Below are 14,136 nucleotides of genomic sequence, written 5' to 3' on the forward strand. Positions count from 1 at the left end.
TCGGCTCTAGAGACCTTGACACGTCGATAAATGTCAAAATTTTCAATTCGACAAAGTGAACAAATTACAATAACTTCATATGGGAAGTTGAAAATGCAACTCAAAGTGGAACTCAAAACAATCAATTTGTGTTTGCTATTTAATGGTAGAACAACTTTTGTTAGAAGAAATGCACTGGCCGGAATTTCTGTATCAGTATTACAGCGTTTTAAGAGTTGTTCAATTTGTTCATGTATTTCTGGAATTTTTGATGGTTCTTTTATAAGAATTTATGCACCTTGAAGAGCGTTCCTGGATAGAAATGGTGACCATTCAATGGTTGTGGCTCGAACTTAGAGTTCTTTAATGTCTCTGCCTGGTGGCCAGGATCCGTTCAAAATGTTAGGGTTATGAGAAGCAATTTATTAGTAAGAAAATGGCAAAATGGATGAAGCCATTTTCTACTGCTTTCATATTATAAGGGGACAGTGGTTATGGACGAACAAATTGTCAATTTGAAAAAAAACGCACATGTAATCGCACACCAAATCAAACAAAATAAAGCACTGAGAACATTTTTAAGGGATCATAAGAAATAAAGAAGGCTTGTCGAAAATGTATTGGGATACTTAAAAATAATTTTCCTTGACTTATGGATATGAGATTATTGCCAATTTTGCAAACTTAGTTACATACGTACTTAAGGTGGTACTCCAGTCCGGGTTGGACCAGGCCCTTAACCAACATGCGTCTACAGCCAGCTCGGTCTCTAGCTAGCTGTCTCCAGTTTCGCCCGACAAGTTGGTTGAGGTTGAGTTGTATTCTTCTTTTACTGCGTCGTCTGACGTGAACGTGACCCACCCATCTAAGTCATTGGACTTTTATTCTTTTAACCAGGTCAGTGTAGCTGTACAGCCCGTACAGTTCGTCGCTGTATCTTCTCCTCCACTCCATCTATGCAGACGGGACCAAAAATCACCCGAAAAATTTTAGCCTCGAAGCATCCTAAGACGTTCTAATTTTTCTTTGACAGGGTCCAGGTCTTAGCGCTATAAATGAGAACCGGGATGAGGAGTGTCTTATAGATAGTTATTTTAGATGTTTGAGAGAGGACTTTACTTCTCAAATTCCTTCTAAGTCCAAAGAAGCAGAGATTTGCAAATGTTATTCTTGGTTTGATTTCAGCACTGGTGTCGTTGTCTGAATTTAGCGGTGCCTTGCTAAACAAAGTCCTTAACTACCTAAAAGTAATAGCTGTCAATGGTGACGTTTTGTCCAAGACGTCGTTGTTCAATGCCCTTTTTTGATGGCAGCATATACTTGGTCTTGCCCCATTTACCACTAAACCCATCTTCTTCGCTTCCGTCGCAATGCTCAAAAACGCTCTACTGACATTACGCTTTGATATTCATTATCATCGGCTTATCCGAGTAATTGGATTGGACCTTCGGAAGATTGTGCCTCTAATGTTGACGGTTGAGTTTTGCACAATTCCTTCCAGAACGATGTTGAAAAAGTCGCCTTGTCTAAAACCTTATTTGACATCAAATGCATCGGTGAGATTTTTTCCGACCTTGACAGAGCCGTGTGCATTCTCTTTCATCATTGTGCACAAACGGATAAGCTTGACAGGGATGCCAAAACTAGACATTGCTCTGTAGAGCTCTTCCCTATAGATGCTGTCATACGAAGATTTAAAGTCGATAGTGGACTTTCCTGGTCTGAAGCCTTACTGATATAACCCTTTTAGGTTGATTACGAACAGCTTCAGACGTTCACATAAAACGGCAAAAAGGATCTGATAAGCGATGTTTAAGAAGCTGATGCCTCTGTAGTTGGTCCAATTCAGTGAGTCTCTTTTGTTGTGGGCAAACTAAGCTGATATTCCACTAATCGGGCATGCTTTCTTCAGACAATATTTTGCAGATGAGTTGGTCCATGCTCTCTATCATGTCATCGCCTGCTACTTTGAATAGTTCGGCAGCGATGCCGTAAGCTCCAGCAGCTTTGTTGGATTTTAATTTCGATAAAGCTATCTTCACTTCGTCGAGTTCGGGTAGGCGGATTTGCGTCGCCTAGGTTAAGTAGTTCTATCTCCCTTTCAGCGGAATTCGATTCGTCATCGCTGTGGTATTCGTGTGAAACCTAGCACTTCAGAGGCGTTATCTCTGATGACTGCAAAACAATGTTGCCAAAGGTTTTTAATGCTTAATACAAGCAGCATAGGACTCCTTAAGAGGTTGTTATAGACTCCATCGGGAATTTCGCAAACTGTGGCTTTTCTAAAAATTGGAAGAATGCCAGCGTTCTGTTCTTCTAACATTAACAAAATTCTTCCAGAAGCGATAAAAAATGAAACGAAATACAAAGGTTTTGTTCCCTACTTTATCGTTTTTAGATATTAACACATTTGAAGATTGTACACTAAAATTTTCAGGACAATTTTGTCATTGTATTTTTCTGAAAAATTTGTAGGGAAGAGGGGCACATTTGAAAACTTTTTGCTTACAACCATCTTAAAAATCTTTGTTTTCAAATTATTGACTCCTTACATAATTGAACTGATAGAAATGCAAATAAACTTAAGTTTGAGTCTATAAATTAGTTTTTTTTAAACGATCTCGATTTGTTATCAGTTTTGAAATGCAGCAAGTAATTATATTTGATATTGACGTTTCATGCAGGAATTCTGAAACTCATTTTTGTTTGGTGTCTCTGTTAAAATACGGGATTTTCCCTCCGTTCTTCCTAGTGTTTTGTCTCAGACCAGCTTTCGGGAGCGGCCTTGCAAATTGAGGTGAAATAAGAATTTCCTTGAAAGTATCTGATTCATTGTTTTCAGCGAACAGTACTGGTTCAACAACTTGTGGTAAAGGAAAAATATTTTACTCTACTTGAGAAGTAGAATACTCTGGGAATTGTCGGTTTGTGAGCTCTGCACACAAAATTTTCGTCCGTGACAAAATTTCTTTAAAACGGAAATATAGTTTCAGATTTTGCAAGAACTGAAACTATATTTTTTGGAACAAATGCTGCAGTAAGGGCAGTATTGGCAATACAAGCAATATCGCTTATTGTAATAGTTTTACCAGGATTATTATTATATTATAAATGGTCCCCAAACTACACCGAGAGGCAGAAGACCATGAGTACAGTTAGGGAGAAGAGTAACCAGAACAATACAATTTTCTCAGCAAAACTTGATTGCTTCTATTGTGCAATGGCTTTCATGATTGTCCATCAATTGTAAGATCATGTCGTTATTTGTTCAACTTGCTTTTTCTTATGTGTTCAAGAACTTTAATGAAAAGCACTCCCGTCATCCAACCACTAGTGTAGTGGGGCTGTTAACATAACCTACACTACCGATTGGTGCGTGCTCCATCAGCAAGCATACTAGGTTGGTGTGTCTTTTCATGAAGCCTTTAATGCAATCGATCCCAGCTTGTCTATTTTCAGTTCACTGCTTAGGGAATTTTTTTAGCAGTGTAGCAACTTGGAATGCTAACGTTCGACTTTGGATGTACATATGTTAAACCATAATTCATTTTTGAACTTCAAAGTAAGTAATACTCTAGCATATCTTTTTCAGTGGTGGTAAAAACTTGTCTTGTAGAGAAATTGCTTGAATAGTCTTGACTTTTGAGCGCTTCATTTTGTTTATATTTTTTAATTCTATAAAATCAGCACCTCTAAGGGTCATTGTTTTTTTTTTAAACGGATGTGATAGCCCTCTTTATGTCATCTTCGTTAACTTCTGTAGCTCTTTTCTGTCCCAGCATGCTTTAAAATCAGATTTAATCAACACTTTTCAAAGTGTCCAAAAGTGCCCCACTCACGCCTAACCTGTCAATATTTCATAAAATAAAAACTTCTCAGAAAAGTGTGATACATTTATAGAATTTTCGCTTGACAATTTTAAGGAATCAGGCCAAAGTTCTATGTGTTGTGGTTTCCGGTCCATTTGGAGCTATTATGAATAAAATTTTCCCATCTTAAAAAATTTTAACATTTTTAACGTGCATGTTGTCAAAACTATCCCCTGCAATGTTTTGTATGTTAATAACTCAGTTTCTAGACATTACCTTTTATTTGTATGTGTTAATTTTGTCATTTCAAAGAAAAATAGACCATTAGTGCATTTTCAAATTTCGTTAATGAGAAAAGTGTAATTATGGAACACCCTTTATAGTAAATATTTTTAAAATGTGTGTTGTAATACCATAAACAAAAGATAACGAGCCTATGTTTATGATACGCATGTTTTGGCGCTTAGGAATTCAGTTTTTATCTTTTTTTTAAATCAATAAAATCACACTACAAACAAGTTTTAATACGCATTTTGCTTACAAGTTATGACGAAATAGGTAAATTAATCTTTCTTCTCCCTCCCATATTTATTATAATCTTAAAGATAAACAATTTCCATTCCATTTTCCATTATGGAGCTTCAGCTTATGAGTATGAGTATTCAAACGGTGCAACACTTGATTAACAGGTAAATATTTCTAACAGGTTTTTATGTCAATATTAAAAGAGTTGTTTATTTTTAATACCAATAAAGTTGTTGACCTTGACATAGCTACAAAAGGTATGTTCGGAATCATCTATTTCAATTGGAGAAGTTTTGAATTTATTACTGATTGTTTATTGGCTTGGAGTTGGAATAAAGAGATGATACTTCTAACCATAAACCAGTCTATAAATGTATACTTTGTGAACAGAGTGAGGGCTTGAGAATATGTTTAGTAAAAATAGAAATGAATAATTATCTAGCACCCGAACAGATGAAGTCACCGAATAGAAAAAGATGCAAATAATAATTAGAAAAAGAAGAACTCGATTAAGTTTCTCACCGTTAGTTAAAAGTTATTTGTAGATACTTTTCTTGATTATTGTAAGTAGGTAAGGTATTTACATAGCTTCAAAGGTTAATGATCTTAAATTAGTAATAATTCTTTAATAAATCTCTGGATTGGAAATATCAAATGTCTTTCATTAAATTTAATTTTCTGTCTTTCTTTTTTTAATTTCAGATGTGAAAATATGCAAGAATTAATATTAACTGAAAATTTCTTAACGGAACTTCCCCCATCCATTGGTCGGATGACTAAATTAAGTAATTTAAATGTGGATCGTAACGCCCTCGATTATATACCATTAGAAATTGGTATGTGCACAAAATTGGGCGTTCTTAGTCTAAGGGATAATAAATTGAAGAAGCTTCCACCGGAGCTGGGCAATTGTACATTGTTACATGTTTTAGATGTATCTGGCAATCAGCTGCAGTATTTACCGTATTCTTTAGTTAATTTACAATTGAAAGCTGTATGGCTGTCAGAGAATCAAGCTCAACCGTTGCTGACATTTCAACCGGATGTTGATGAAACAACTGGCGAACAGGTAAGATTATAATTAAACTGCAGTCTTACATTATACTCCTATGTATGCATTATGTATATGTACAATCATTGCAAATTCTGGTAATGATATTAATTAATAATGTAGAAGCCGTTATGCCGATGTGGCGGTACATTTTAATTTCAGAGATCCCCGACAGCGCAAAACGAGAATGCAATTAATGATTTTGATATGCATTTGAAATTGGAAAATTTTATTCTTAGTTATGTTTTAATGCTTTGATATTCTGCTATCTTCTTAGGCCAAGCTCCTCATTAACCAGAGTGCTTATAAAATGTATCTTTAAAAAAGATTTCTAAATTTGTGCAACAACATTAATTGATCCCGGAAATACATAATAATATCAACGATCTCCAGTCTGTGTTAGCTACTTAACGCAAGGGCTCACATGGAACTTTTAGTTGCAAAACAAGGCGTTCCTTATGTGACTGCCCCTAGTTTTGTTTTAAACTTAAAGTGATGCGTAGACATCGAGAAAATAATTAATCAGCCAATTTACAACAATTTAAAATAAAGGCCGCTACCGATCACTTTCAAACTTATGTACAATTGTGTGGAGATTTCCTTTTTTTGGTTAAAGGGTAAAAAGTCAAATATAATAATAAGAAAACAAATAAAAAACATTTTTCTGTTTGTATTTAAAGGGTGGTTAAATTTTAAGAATCGAATTTGATTTTGAACGAAGCACACTCAAGGGAATATTACTGCCCTTATTATGTAAAGACAAAGTGTGAGCAATAGGTAAGGGAAAGAGGGATTGAATTCCTGAATAATGCAATAGCTGGGAAAGACAGAGTGTTTGACGGAATTCCAACAAGAGAACGAATCTCTGTACTTGACAGTACGACCGAAGTTGTGCTCGAGGGTATACTGATCAGCATTCCTAGAAGTACGAGTTACGGTTGAGATGTTGTAAGGGGAGGAATGCAGCTGGCTCACTAGAGCATAGGCCGTTAAAATAACAGTAAAAGAGGGTGAGGCAGGAAACTTTACGACGATGTTCGAGCGACGTAAATGATCCTATGATGATATTATCACCAATCAATTTAAATGCTCTACGTTCAATACTGTCCAAGAGGCTTAAATAAGAGGCTTAGAACACCAGTCCAGATATGAGATTTATACTCAAGCTTTGGACATTTATAAGTCTTCTTAATAACAGCCATATTAGAGTTGCAAGACAACTACTTGCATCGTCTTTAGATAATCTAAATATCTTGCGGCATTTTTGGCGGCATCGCGTGTGTAATCTTTCCACAAAAAGTGGTTGGTGATACACATTCCGGGAATATCGAAAATTTCCGTACAATACTGTTTAGGTCGGAATTTAATGAGCTTATCATATTTTGTGGTTGCATTTCCACATCCAAAGAAGTGGGATATGAGTCTAGGAACGAATATAAAAAACTAAGGGTACTACCGTCATCGAAACAATCAATCCAATACGATTAGAAGTTGCAGACAGATCATTAATAAATATAAGAAAGAGTGTTGGAGATAGAACAGAGACCTGGGGCACACCAGCATTTATTTTGTGGTTTTCAGACTTAAATCTACCCAATACTAGGTACTTGTATTGAACGATTCGAAAGGTACCAATCTAGTGAAGGAGGGATTCATGAAAAACGAAAGCACGCATTTTCGATAAGAGAGCCTGATGCCAAACCCTATCAAATGCTTTTGAAATATCAAGAAAATTATTGTCACTTCTTTTTAATAATGATAATATTGTTCTCAAATTTTTGATGACGCTGATTCATTGTTGATGTTCGATGCCGTTAATGTGCCGCCGTATTTTCTATCCTTTAGCTCTTGAATTGTTGCTGGCTTATCGACGTTCATCTATTCTTTCTAATAACCCAAAAGAAAGAAGTCCAATGGTATTAAATCACTTGATCTTGGCGGGTAAATTAAATCGTAAACACGGGCAATACGGCCCGATGATGCCGCTAGCCCATAAACCGCACAAAACAGTTTCCTTTTTGGGTACATTTGTTTTTCAACAATCATAATTTTCAAGAGGCTTTAGTTGTTGTCAATCTTTATGTAAAATGTTAACCAACGACGAGCATGGCAAGTGCAATTGTTTGGCACGACGACGAGTTTATGTGGAATTCTTTTTAGCCACACTCCATTTTGATTTGAACGCCCATTTTCATGAAAAGCCTGAATAAATTTAACGCTTTTCTTGATTGTGTATCTTTCCATGGTTCAAATTAAATTAGTCTGGAATAAAGAAATGTCAAATAAAATGCAGAAAAAAACGTTTGGGTATGGTTCACATTCCACAACGGCCCTTAAAGTTTAACCACCATTTATAAAAAAGAGGAATAGAAAATACTTTGAAGTTGTTGTTTGAGCATATATCGGTCGGTGTTTAAATTGAACCTTAGATTTGAGACGAATTGTTAGGAAAAATTTTGCGCAACTAAAATTATGTTCTTATGTGTCCACACCATAAGAAATATTTCAGGAAATATTGTTTTTAAAAATGTTTCCCTTTTGTTTAAAAAAAATTCAGAAACTTTGCAGAAACATTTCAAAAATGTTCTTATTCGATGGGAAATAGAAAACCATTTGATAAAACAAAAACGTTACATCAACAGAATGTTTTGCGAGCGTCTAGACCAAAGAAAATATTTTAGAAACATTTGCGAAACATTGCAGAACCATTTTAGAAATGTTTAAATGTTTCTGAAATGTTTAAAAAATTTTTCTTCGGACTTAACGAATTTTTTAAATTACTTAAAACTCAATTATATACAACTTCGACATCTATGAAGCTGTTATGTTTATTTAATAAAACTTTGGTCTGAAAATACAATCAACTTTAAGAGATCTAAAAAAGATACTTACTGTGTGAACAATTGCCTTACCCAAAAAAATTCGCTATCTAGCTCGGTCAATAAGTCGATGTCTAGCTGCGCACTCCAAGTTGGGTAACGACACATTCCACTTGTACGTGCCACCTAATAGAGAAAGCTCTACTGCGCTGTTCTCTGGACGCAGATTCGAAGATTTAAATTGTTTTCAACTTTTATGAAGTACCGCGAATTCACCCTGCACACACCGACAAGTTTTGAAGTTTGTTGAGTTTTTTCTAGGATATGCAGTAATTTGAATATTTAATCGACAATAATCTTTCCTGTTCCAAAGACACACTGATAAGGACCTATCAGGTTCACATATTAAGGTAGAGAAGATTTTGTAAGCGATGTTAAGTAGACTCTATAGTTGGTGCAGTTTAGAGGGTCTCCTTTTTTCATATTCTAAGGTTCCATTCATAGAGCATGCTCTTCCGACCATATCTTCCAGATAAGTTGGTACATGCTCCGGCGAACGGCTTTGTAAGACTTCAGCTTGGATATGGCAAAATTTACTTTGTCTAAGTCGGAAGGCGGAACTATTGGATTTTGTCGTTTATATTGAATGGATCATCGCGCCTGACAGCGGTATTCGGTTCGTTTTTAAAGTTGTATAGTCTGCAGAAGTGGTCCTTCCACATACTCAGCATTGACTGCGGTTTCACTATGATGTTTACACTTTCTTCTTTTGTCTTTGCAGCCTTCAGTTCGAAGTTAATGTACTTGCGAATTTCGTTTCACCTGCTCATAAAACTTTCGAACTAAATTTCTTCCTTTAAAGTCTCTCTTTTTCCTTCTAAGGAGTGGGTGTTCCTCTCTCCGCTTGTGCTCATAGAGCTTGTGAGCAGCTCTCGGTCTTCTATGCAGCCCCGCTTTGAGTGCCTGTTGTTTGGCTACGTTTGCTTGCCGACATTCCTCATCAAACCAGGGGTTCCATGTTGGTGGCTGTTTAAAACCCATTTCGTTAGAGCTAGTTTCTCTGATTGCATATTCTCAATGTTGCCACTGGTTCGCAATACATTGTAATAGCGACAGAGAACTTTAAAAGAGGTTACTTGGGACTCGGTTGGAGAAGCAGTGGGCGATCTCCTGCGATTGTAGCCGTTCGATGTTGTATTTTTTTCCAGCATCTCCCTGTTTTGTTTTGGGTCTGGAAACCTGAATTGCTACCTTGGCAACAACGAGATAGTGGTCCGAGTGGATGTTAGCTCCTCGGAAAGTTTGGATATCCTTGATGCTGGATGCGTGTCAATCTGGTTATCGGTAGAATGATCTGGAGAATTCCAAGTTCCTTTGTAGATGTTAAGGTGTGGAAAAGGCGTACAGGCTACAATGACGTTTCGCCCCGTAGCAAAATCAATTAGCCAGAATCCGTTATCGGAAGTGTTCTCGTACAGGTTGTTTATCCCGATCATTCTACCAAAGATGTCTTCACTTCCTAGCTTGACATTTAATTCGACCAGGACCATTTTAATATCGTAGATACACTGCTCATATGCTTGTTCAGGAGCTCGGAGGACATATCCTTGAAGTTGTATTCCTTCTCTTCTGTTGGGGCGTATGCGCAATGCGCATATTAAGCTTACGTTGCCGAACTACGCCTTGATGGGGATAGTCATGAGGTGCTCGATGATGTACATATAGCCGAAGGCTTGTTCCCTAAATCTTGGACAAAAATGTATTCGGTAAACGGATTCTTATGCCTGTTATTGGTTTGATCAAAATATATTCATCGATGATTCGGGCTCTGTATTTTATCGCTTCTTTGTAGAATTCGCAAAGGCGCATCCAGTTCGCACCATTCAGGTAGTTCATAACCTCTTCAACTTGCAGCAAGCTTTTTTCAAAGTGAATACGCCTTATCTCCGTCAGCATTAGACAAGCGTGTACACGAAGTGTAATACTCTCTCATGCTGATTACAGGAGGTGCAAAGATCGATAACCTTGTTACGATGGGCCTAAAGTTTAGTCTGATTGTTTCTCCTCTTATCCTAAATAAGGATCCAATGATAGAATTGTTATATTGGTGAACTGGTTTCTGTCGTTAAGATGAAATACGTACTCTGAATAATATTGCCTCTCTGTTGATGAGCGACCTCTTTCATATGCGCATACCTTTCATTCTCACCAGTGACGGATATTACTTGGTAAAGCATCTTCTTCAATTGAACCGCATTCAGGGTCTATTTTTAAATTGAAAGTGAACTCCGTTCCTAAATAAATAGAATATTTTCATTGCTCGCCTCTTGCCGTTCTTCCATTCTTAAAAACCAGGACTTTTGATTTTTCCGGATTAACTTCTAGATTCCACACTTGGCAATATTCTTCCAGTTTATTGATCATCAAATGTAGAGCAGTTGGTGACCCCGCAAGAATGACAATGTCATCAGCATACATGATCACTTTGATCCTTTTGTTAGCAAACTCCACCTCACCATTGAGATATTCAACCAAATCATCTAGAAAAAGTTTTAACATCAAAGGGCCTTGGCTTACTTTTTAGTTCACTTCAATCCTCTCTAATATTTCTTTTCCATTATAAATGTATGCTGTGGTGTTTTGGTACAGTTTTTCAATAATGTTGACAAAATTAGTTGCCACTCCTTGGTTAAATAGCTTGTATAGTAAAGCATTACTATTTACAGTATCAAAAGCTGCTTGGAAATCGACAAAAAATGCGTCCAGTTTCCACTGCGCAAGTAAACGAAGCATTGTAATATATCCTTTACGAAAACCACTTTTAAATTAGTTTAGTTTGTTTTCTTCTTGAACCCAACTGTTCAGTCTTCCGTAAAGAACGATTGTGACTATTTTTCAAGCTGCATTCAGAAACGATATTCCTCTATACTTTGTAGGGTCTTCTACATCAACCTTCTTGTGGATTGGCATTATTAGGGTTTCAAAGAAGTGAAACTCCAAATTTGAACATAATGTTTAGCGTTTCTTTTAATTTCATCTTAAACAAAATTTTGCTATTTTTAAAGAACTCAGCTGGTTAACCATTTGATCCAGCGGCCTTGCCAATCTTTAAGACTTTGTAGAACACAACTCACTTCATTTTCAGTTATATTCTTATTGAGTTTCTCAATCCAAGTTGATAGTCGTGCATAACTCCAAGATATTTGTGTTGAAGAATTTAAAAGTGAAGAAAAATGATAACTTATTGCCTGCACTACTGCTGCTGAAATTTTTACTTTAGAATTTCCATTAGGTTTCCTCGTTATAGGCCAAAACTCGGCTGAATCTTTACTTCGACTTAAGTAAACGACTAAATTTTCTTCATACTTCTTTTTTTTTGTCTTTACAAGTATTTTTGTAAAGTTTGTTAATCTTCAAGTAATCTAACCTTACACTTGGAATTTCATATCTTCTCAAGAGATTAAGAAGACCTAATGATCTTTTTCTTAATTGCTCACATAGTTAACTTGTTCGTAAAACAAAAAAAAAAAGGTTTTCAAATGCTCCATAAATGTCTTGAGGGTGCAAGCTTATGATGTATGCATGAATGTTTCGATCCTTTTCAGGAACATATAAATTAATGGTATGTGTGTTATGACCATACAAAATCGGAAGCACTGGCGAAGTTTCGGATGGTATAGTTTTTTCAGTAAAATGTTCAAACCTTTTAGTAGTAAACAGGTTCATTTGTATTCATGAATCTGCCAATTGCATCTGGTGAAGCACCTTTCATAAATAAATCTTTCATATTTTTTCGTGGAAATATCATCATATGGTATGAAAATTCCGTTAGCACTCATGGCGCACACAATTGTAATTAATAGGCCAAGTTCTTTAGCAGTTACACACCATCAACATGCTTCTTTCCTCGCGAAGCAATTGACTGTAGTACTTTGCCTTGACCCACAGATATACGACTTCCATCCACACTAAAAATTCTGCATGGCGGAAAGTTGTTCTTCGACACTTCTTTCAAAATCTTATCAATGCTTTCGACTGCTTCTCTTGTAGAACCTTATGCTCGGGCGTCAAACGTCTCAGTTGGCCCAAGGAGGGATAATTTATTGAAATGTAAAATGTAAAAAATAAACGGCACTAAAATACTTGGTTCTAGAAGCTCCGATCTAACAACAGGTTCCATATTACCACCTCTACTATTATTATTATAATTTACCTCAATTATCAATGTTTGTTCCAAATCAAATTCAAAAACATTTGTTTTTCTTTTATTTTTTGTAGGTCCTAACATGCTTTCTTCTACCACAACTAGAATATCAACCAACAGTTCCTGGTAAGTAATTTATGTTGTTTAAATAAAGAAAATTGAGAACAGACAAAAAATTATACATTCAATATATTTTTAACATAAATATAAAATAACTTTGGAATACAACACACATTTAGTTAAGAAATAATGCATAATTTTGTTTTCTTTAAAAATCAAGTTTCCAAAAATGTATAAATTTATCAAGTTCTTAAACAAATATAAAGTTGAGATGTCACTCAAGAAATTGTATTATTGTTCTAGTTCACTTTTTCCAAATTTCTTACACAATATGATATCAAGAAAATAAACAATTCTTGATAATTGGTAAATTACATTTATCGTCTCAAAGCCATTAGTTTATGATATTCAAATATTACTAAAAAAAAAACAAATTGTTTCAATAATCAATTGATGCTTTCATCAACTTTTTAAACTAAAGCCCACATGATAAATCGAATTTGTATCTCATGTGATTGTATTGCAAAAATATTTTCGACTAAATTTACAATTTCTTCAGTGAACTTCTGCAAAACAAAAATAAAAAAACTTAACCCTCAACTTATTATACTTACCCTAGTTTATAAAAACTTAGCAATATTATTTTTATTTAAATAAAATAAATTTCCCAAAAGATTATTCCCCGGGCCAACTATACAGATCTAGCGAAAAATTCAACTCAGCCGAACTCCTCTTTGCATACCATCAACCAGGTTTGAAGCGGCCTCCCTCCGAGAGTCCTTATCAATATGCACGCAAGAGTATAACCAATAAATAATAAAAATAAAATTTTTAAAATAATATTATAATCGTTATACCGCATCCATAAAGCATTTGAAAAATTAAGCCTGCATAAAATTGTGTATTATGTTTCTGTTGATTGTTTGTGTGACTATTTCATTAACTAATTAGTTTTTAATTTTTTGATACGCAGCAGCCATATTTATAGATACGCTTAACGTCTTGCATATAGATATGAAGCAAAATAAAACATTATAACTAAAAATTAAATATTAATTAATCAATTTGCTGCTATTTGATTGTAGACCTTGTAAGAACCAAACATGTTGAATTCAAATTCTTTTTAAAAAAATAATTGGCGATGTACATACATGAAATTAAAAAGACTAACTTTAAAAAGTTGGTCATATTTTCAAATAAGTTTCCCATGTTTCGTTATTTTGTTTGACTTATCCAGCCTGTTGTTGGTGTTGCTTAAAATACAATTATTTGTGCTGCAAGCCTGCAAGTTAATTAAAGTTAATAGTTTGGAAAATATTTTGAAAACAAAAAATAACTAACACCACGAATTCCATGCAATTGTGGAAGAGTTTGCTTGTGGAAAAGTTTCTGCTTAATTGGATTTTTAAAATAAGTTTACAATTCATTGGCAAGGATTAGGTAGTGTGTGTTCTTTTCAGGGCCGCATTCTAGAGAAAAAGATGTAAAAATATTTTAAAAAAGTTTTCATTTATTTTTCAACATAGTCGACTTTTAACTTCCAATTTCTTTAATCCGTCTAAAAATTAGGTTTTCTCAGGGTCTGTAAAGTATGCTCCTGTGGCGATAGTGACTGCGTCCAGGCTGTTGCGAGGGCGGAGGTGTGAGCCGGTGCGTTGTCATGATGGTCTTTGCCAAATACGGTCGTTC

General features: G+C 35.3%; 1 protein-coding gene across 15 annotated transcripts in view; it reads left to right on the forward strand.

Annotated features, from left to right (window-relative positions):
• LOC129953701 (protein lap4) overlaps positions 1–14,136 on the forward strand; it is a 448,072-nt gene that overhangs the window by 159,789 nt on the left and 274,147 nt on the right. For 14 of the 15 annotated variants that reach the window (XM_056067065.1, XM_056067064.1, XM_056067066.1 and 11 more), the window contains exons 6-8: positions 5,016–5,382; positions 12,462–12,513; positions 13,122–13,199. In XM_056067065.1, the coding sequence (XP_055923040.1) occupies positions 5,016–5,382; positions 12,462–12,513; positions 13,122–13,199 (497 nt within the window). The remainder of the gene's footprint in view (positions 1–5,015; positions 5,383–12,461; positions 12,514–13,121; positions 13,200–14,136) is intronic. The other variant, XM_056067055.1, reaches the window with a different exon arrangement.

The sequence above is a fragment of the Eupeodes corollae genome, chromosome 1 (genome assembly GCF_945859685.1).
Source record: "Eupeodes corollae chromosome 1, idEupCoro1.1, whole genome shotgun sequence".
NCBI lineage: Eukaryota > Metazoa > Arthropoda > Insecta > Diptera > Syrphidae > Eupeodes > Eupeodes corollae.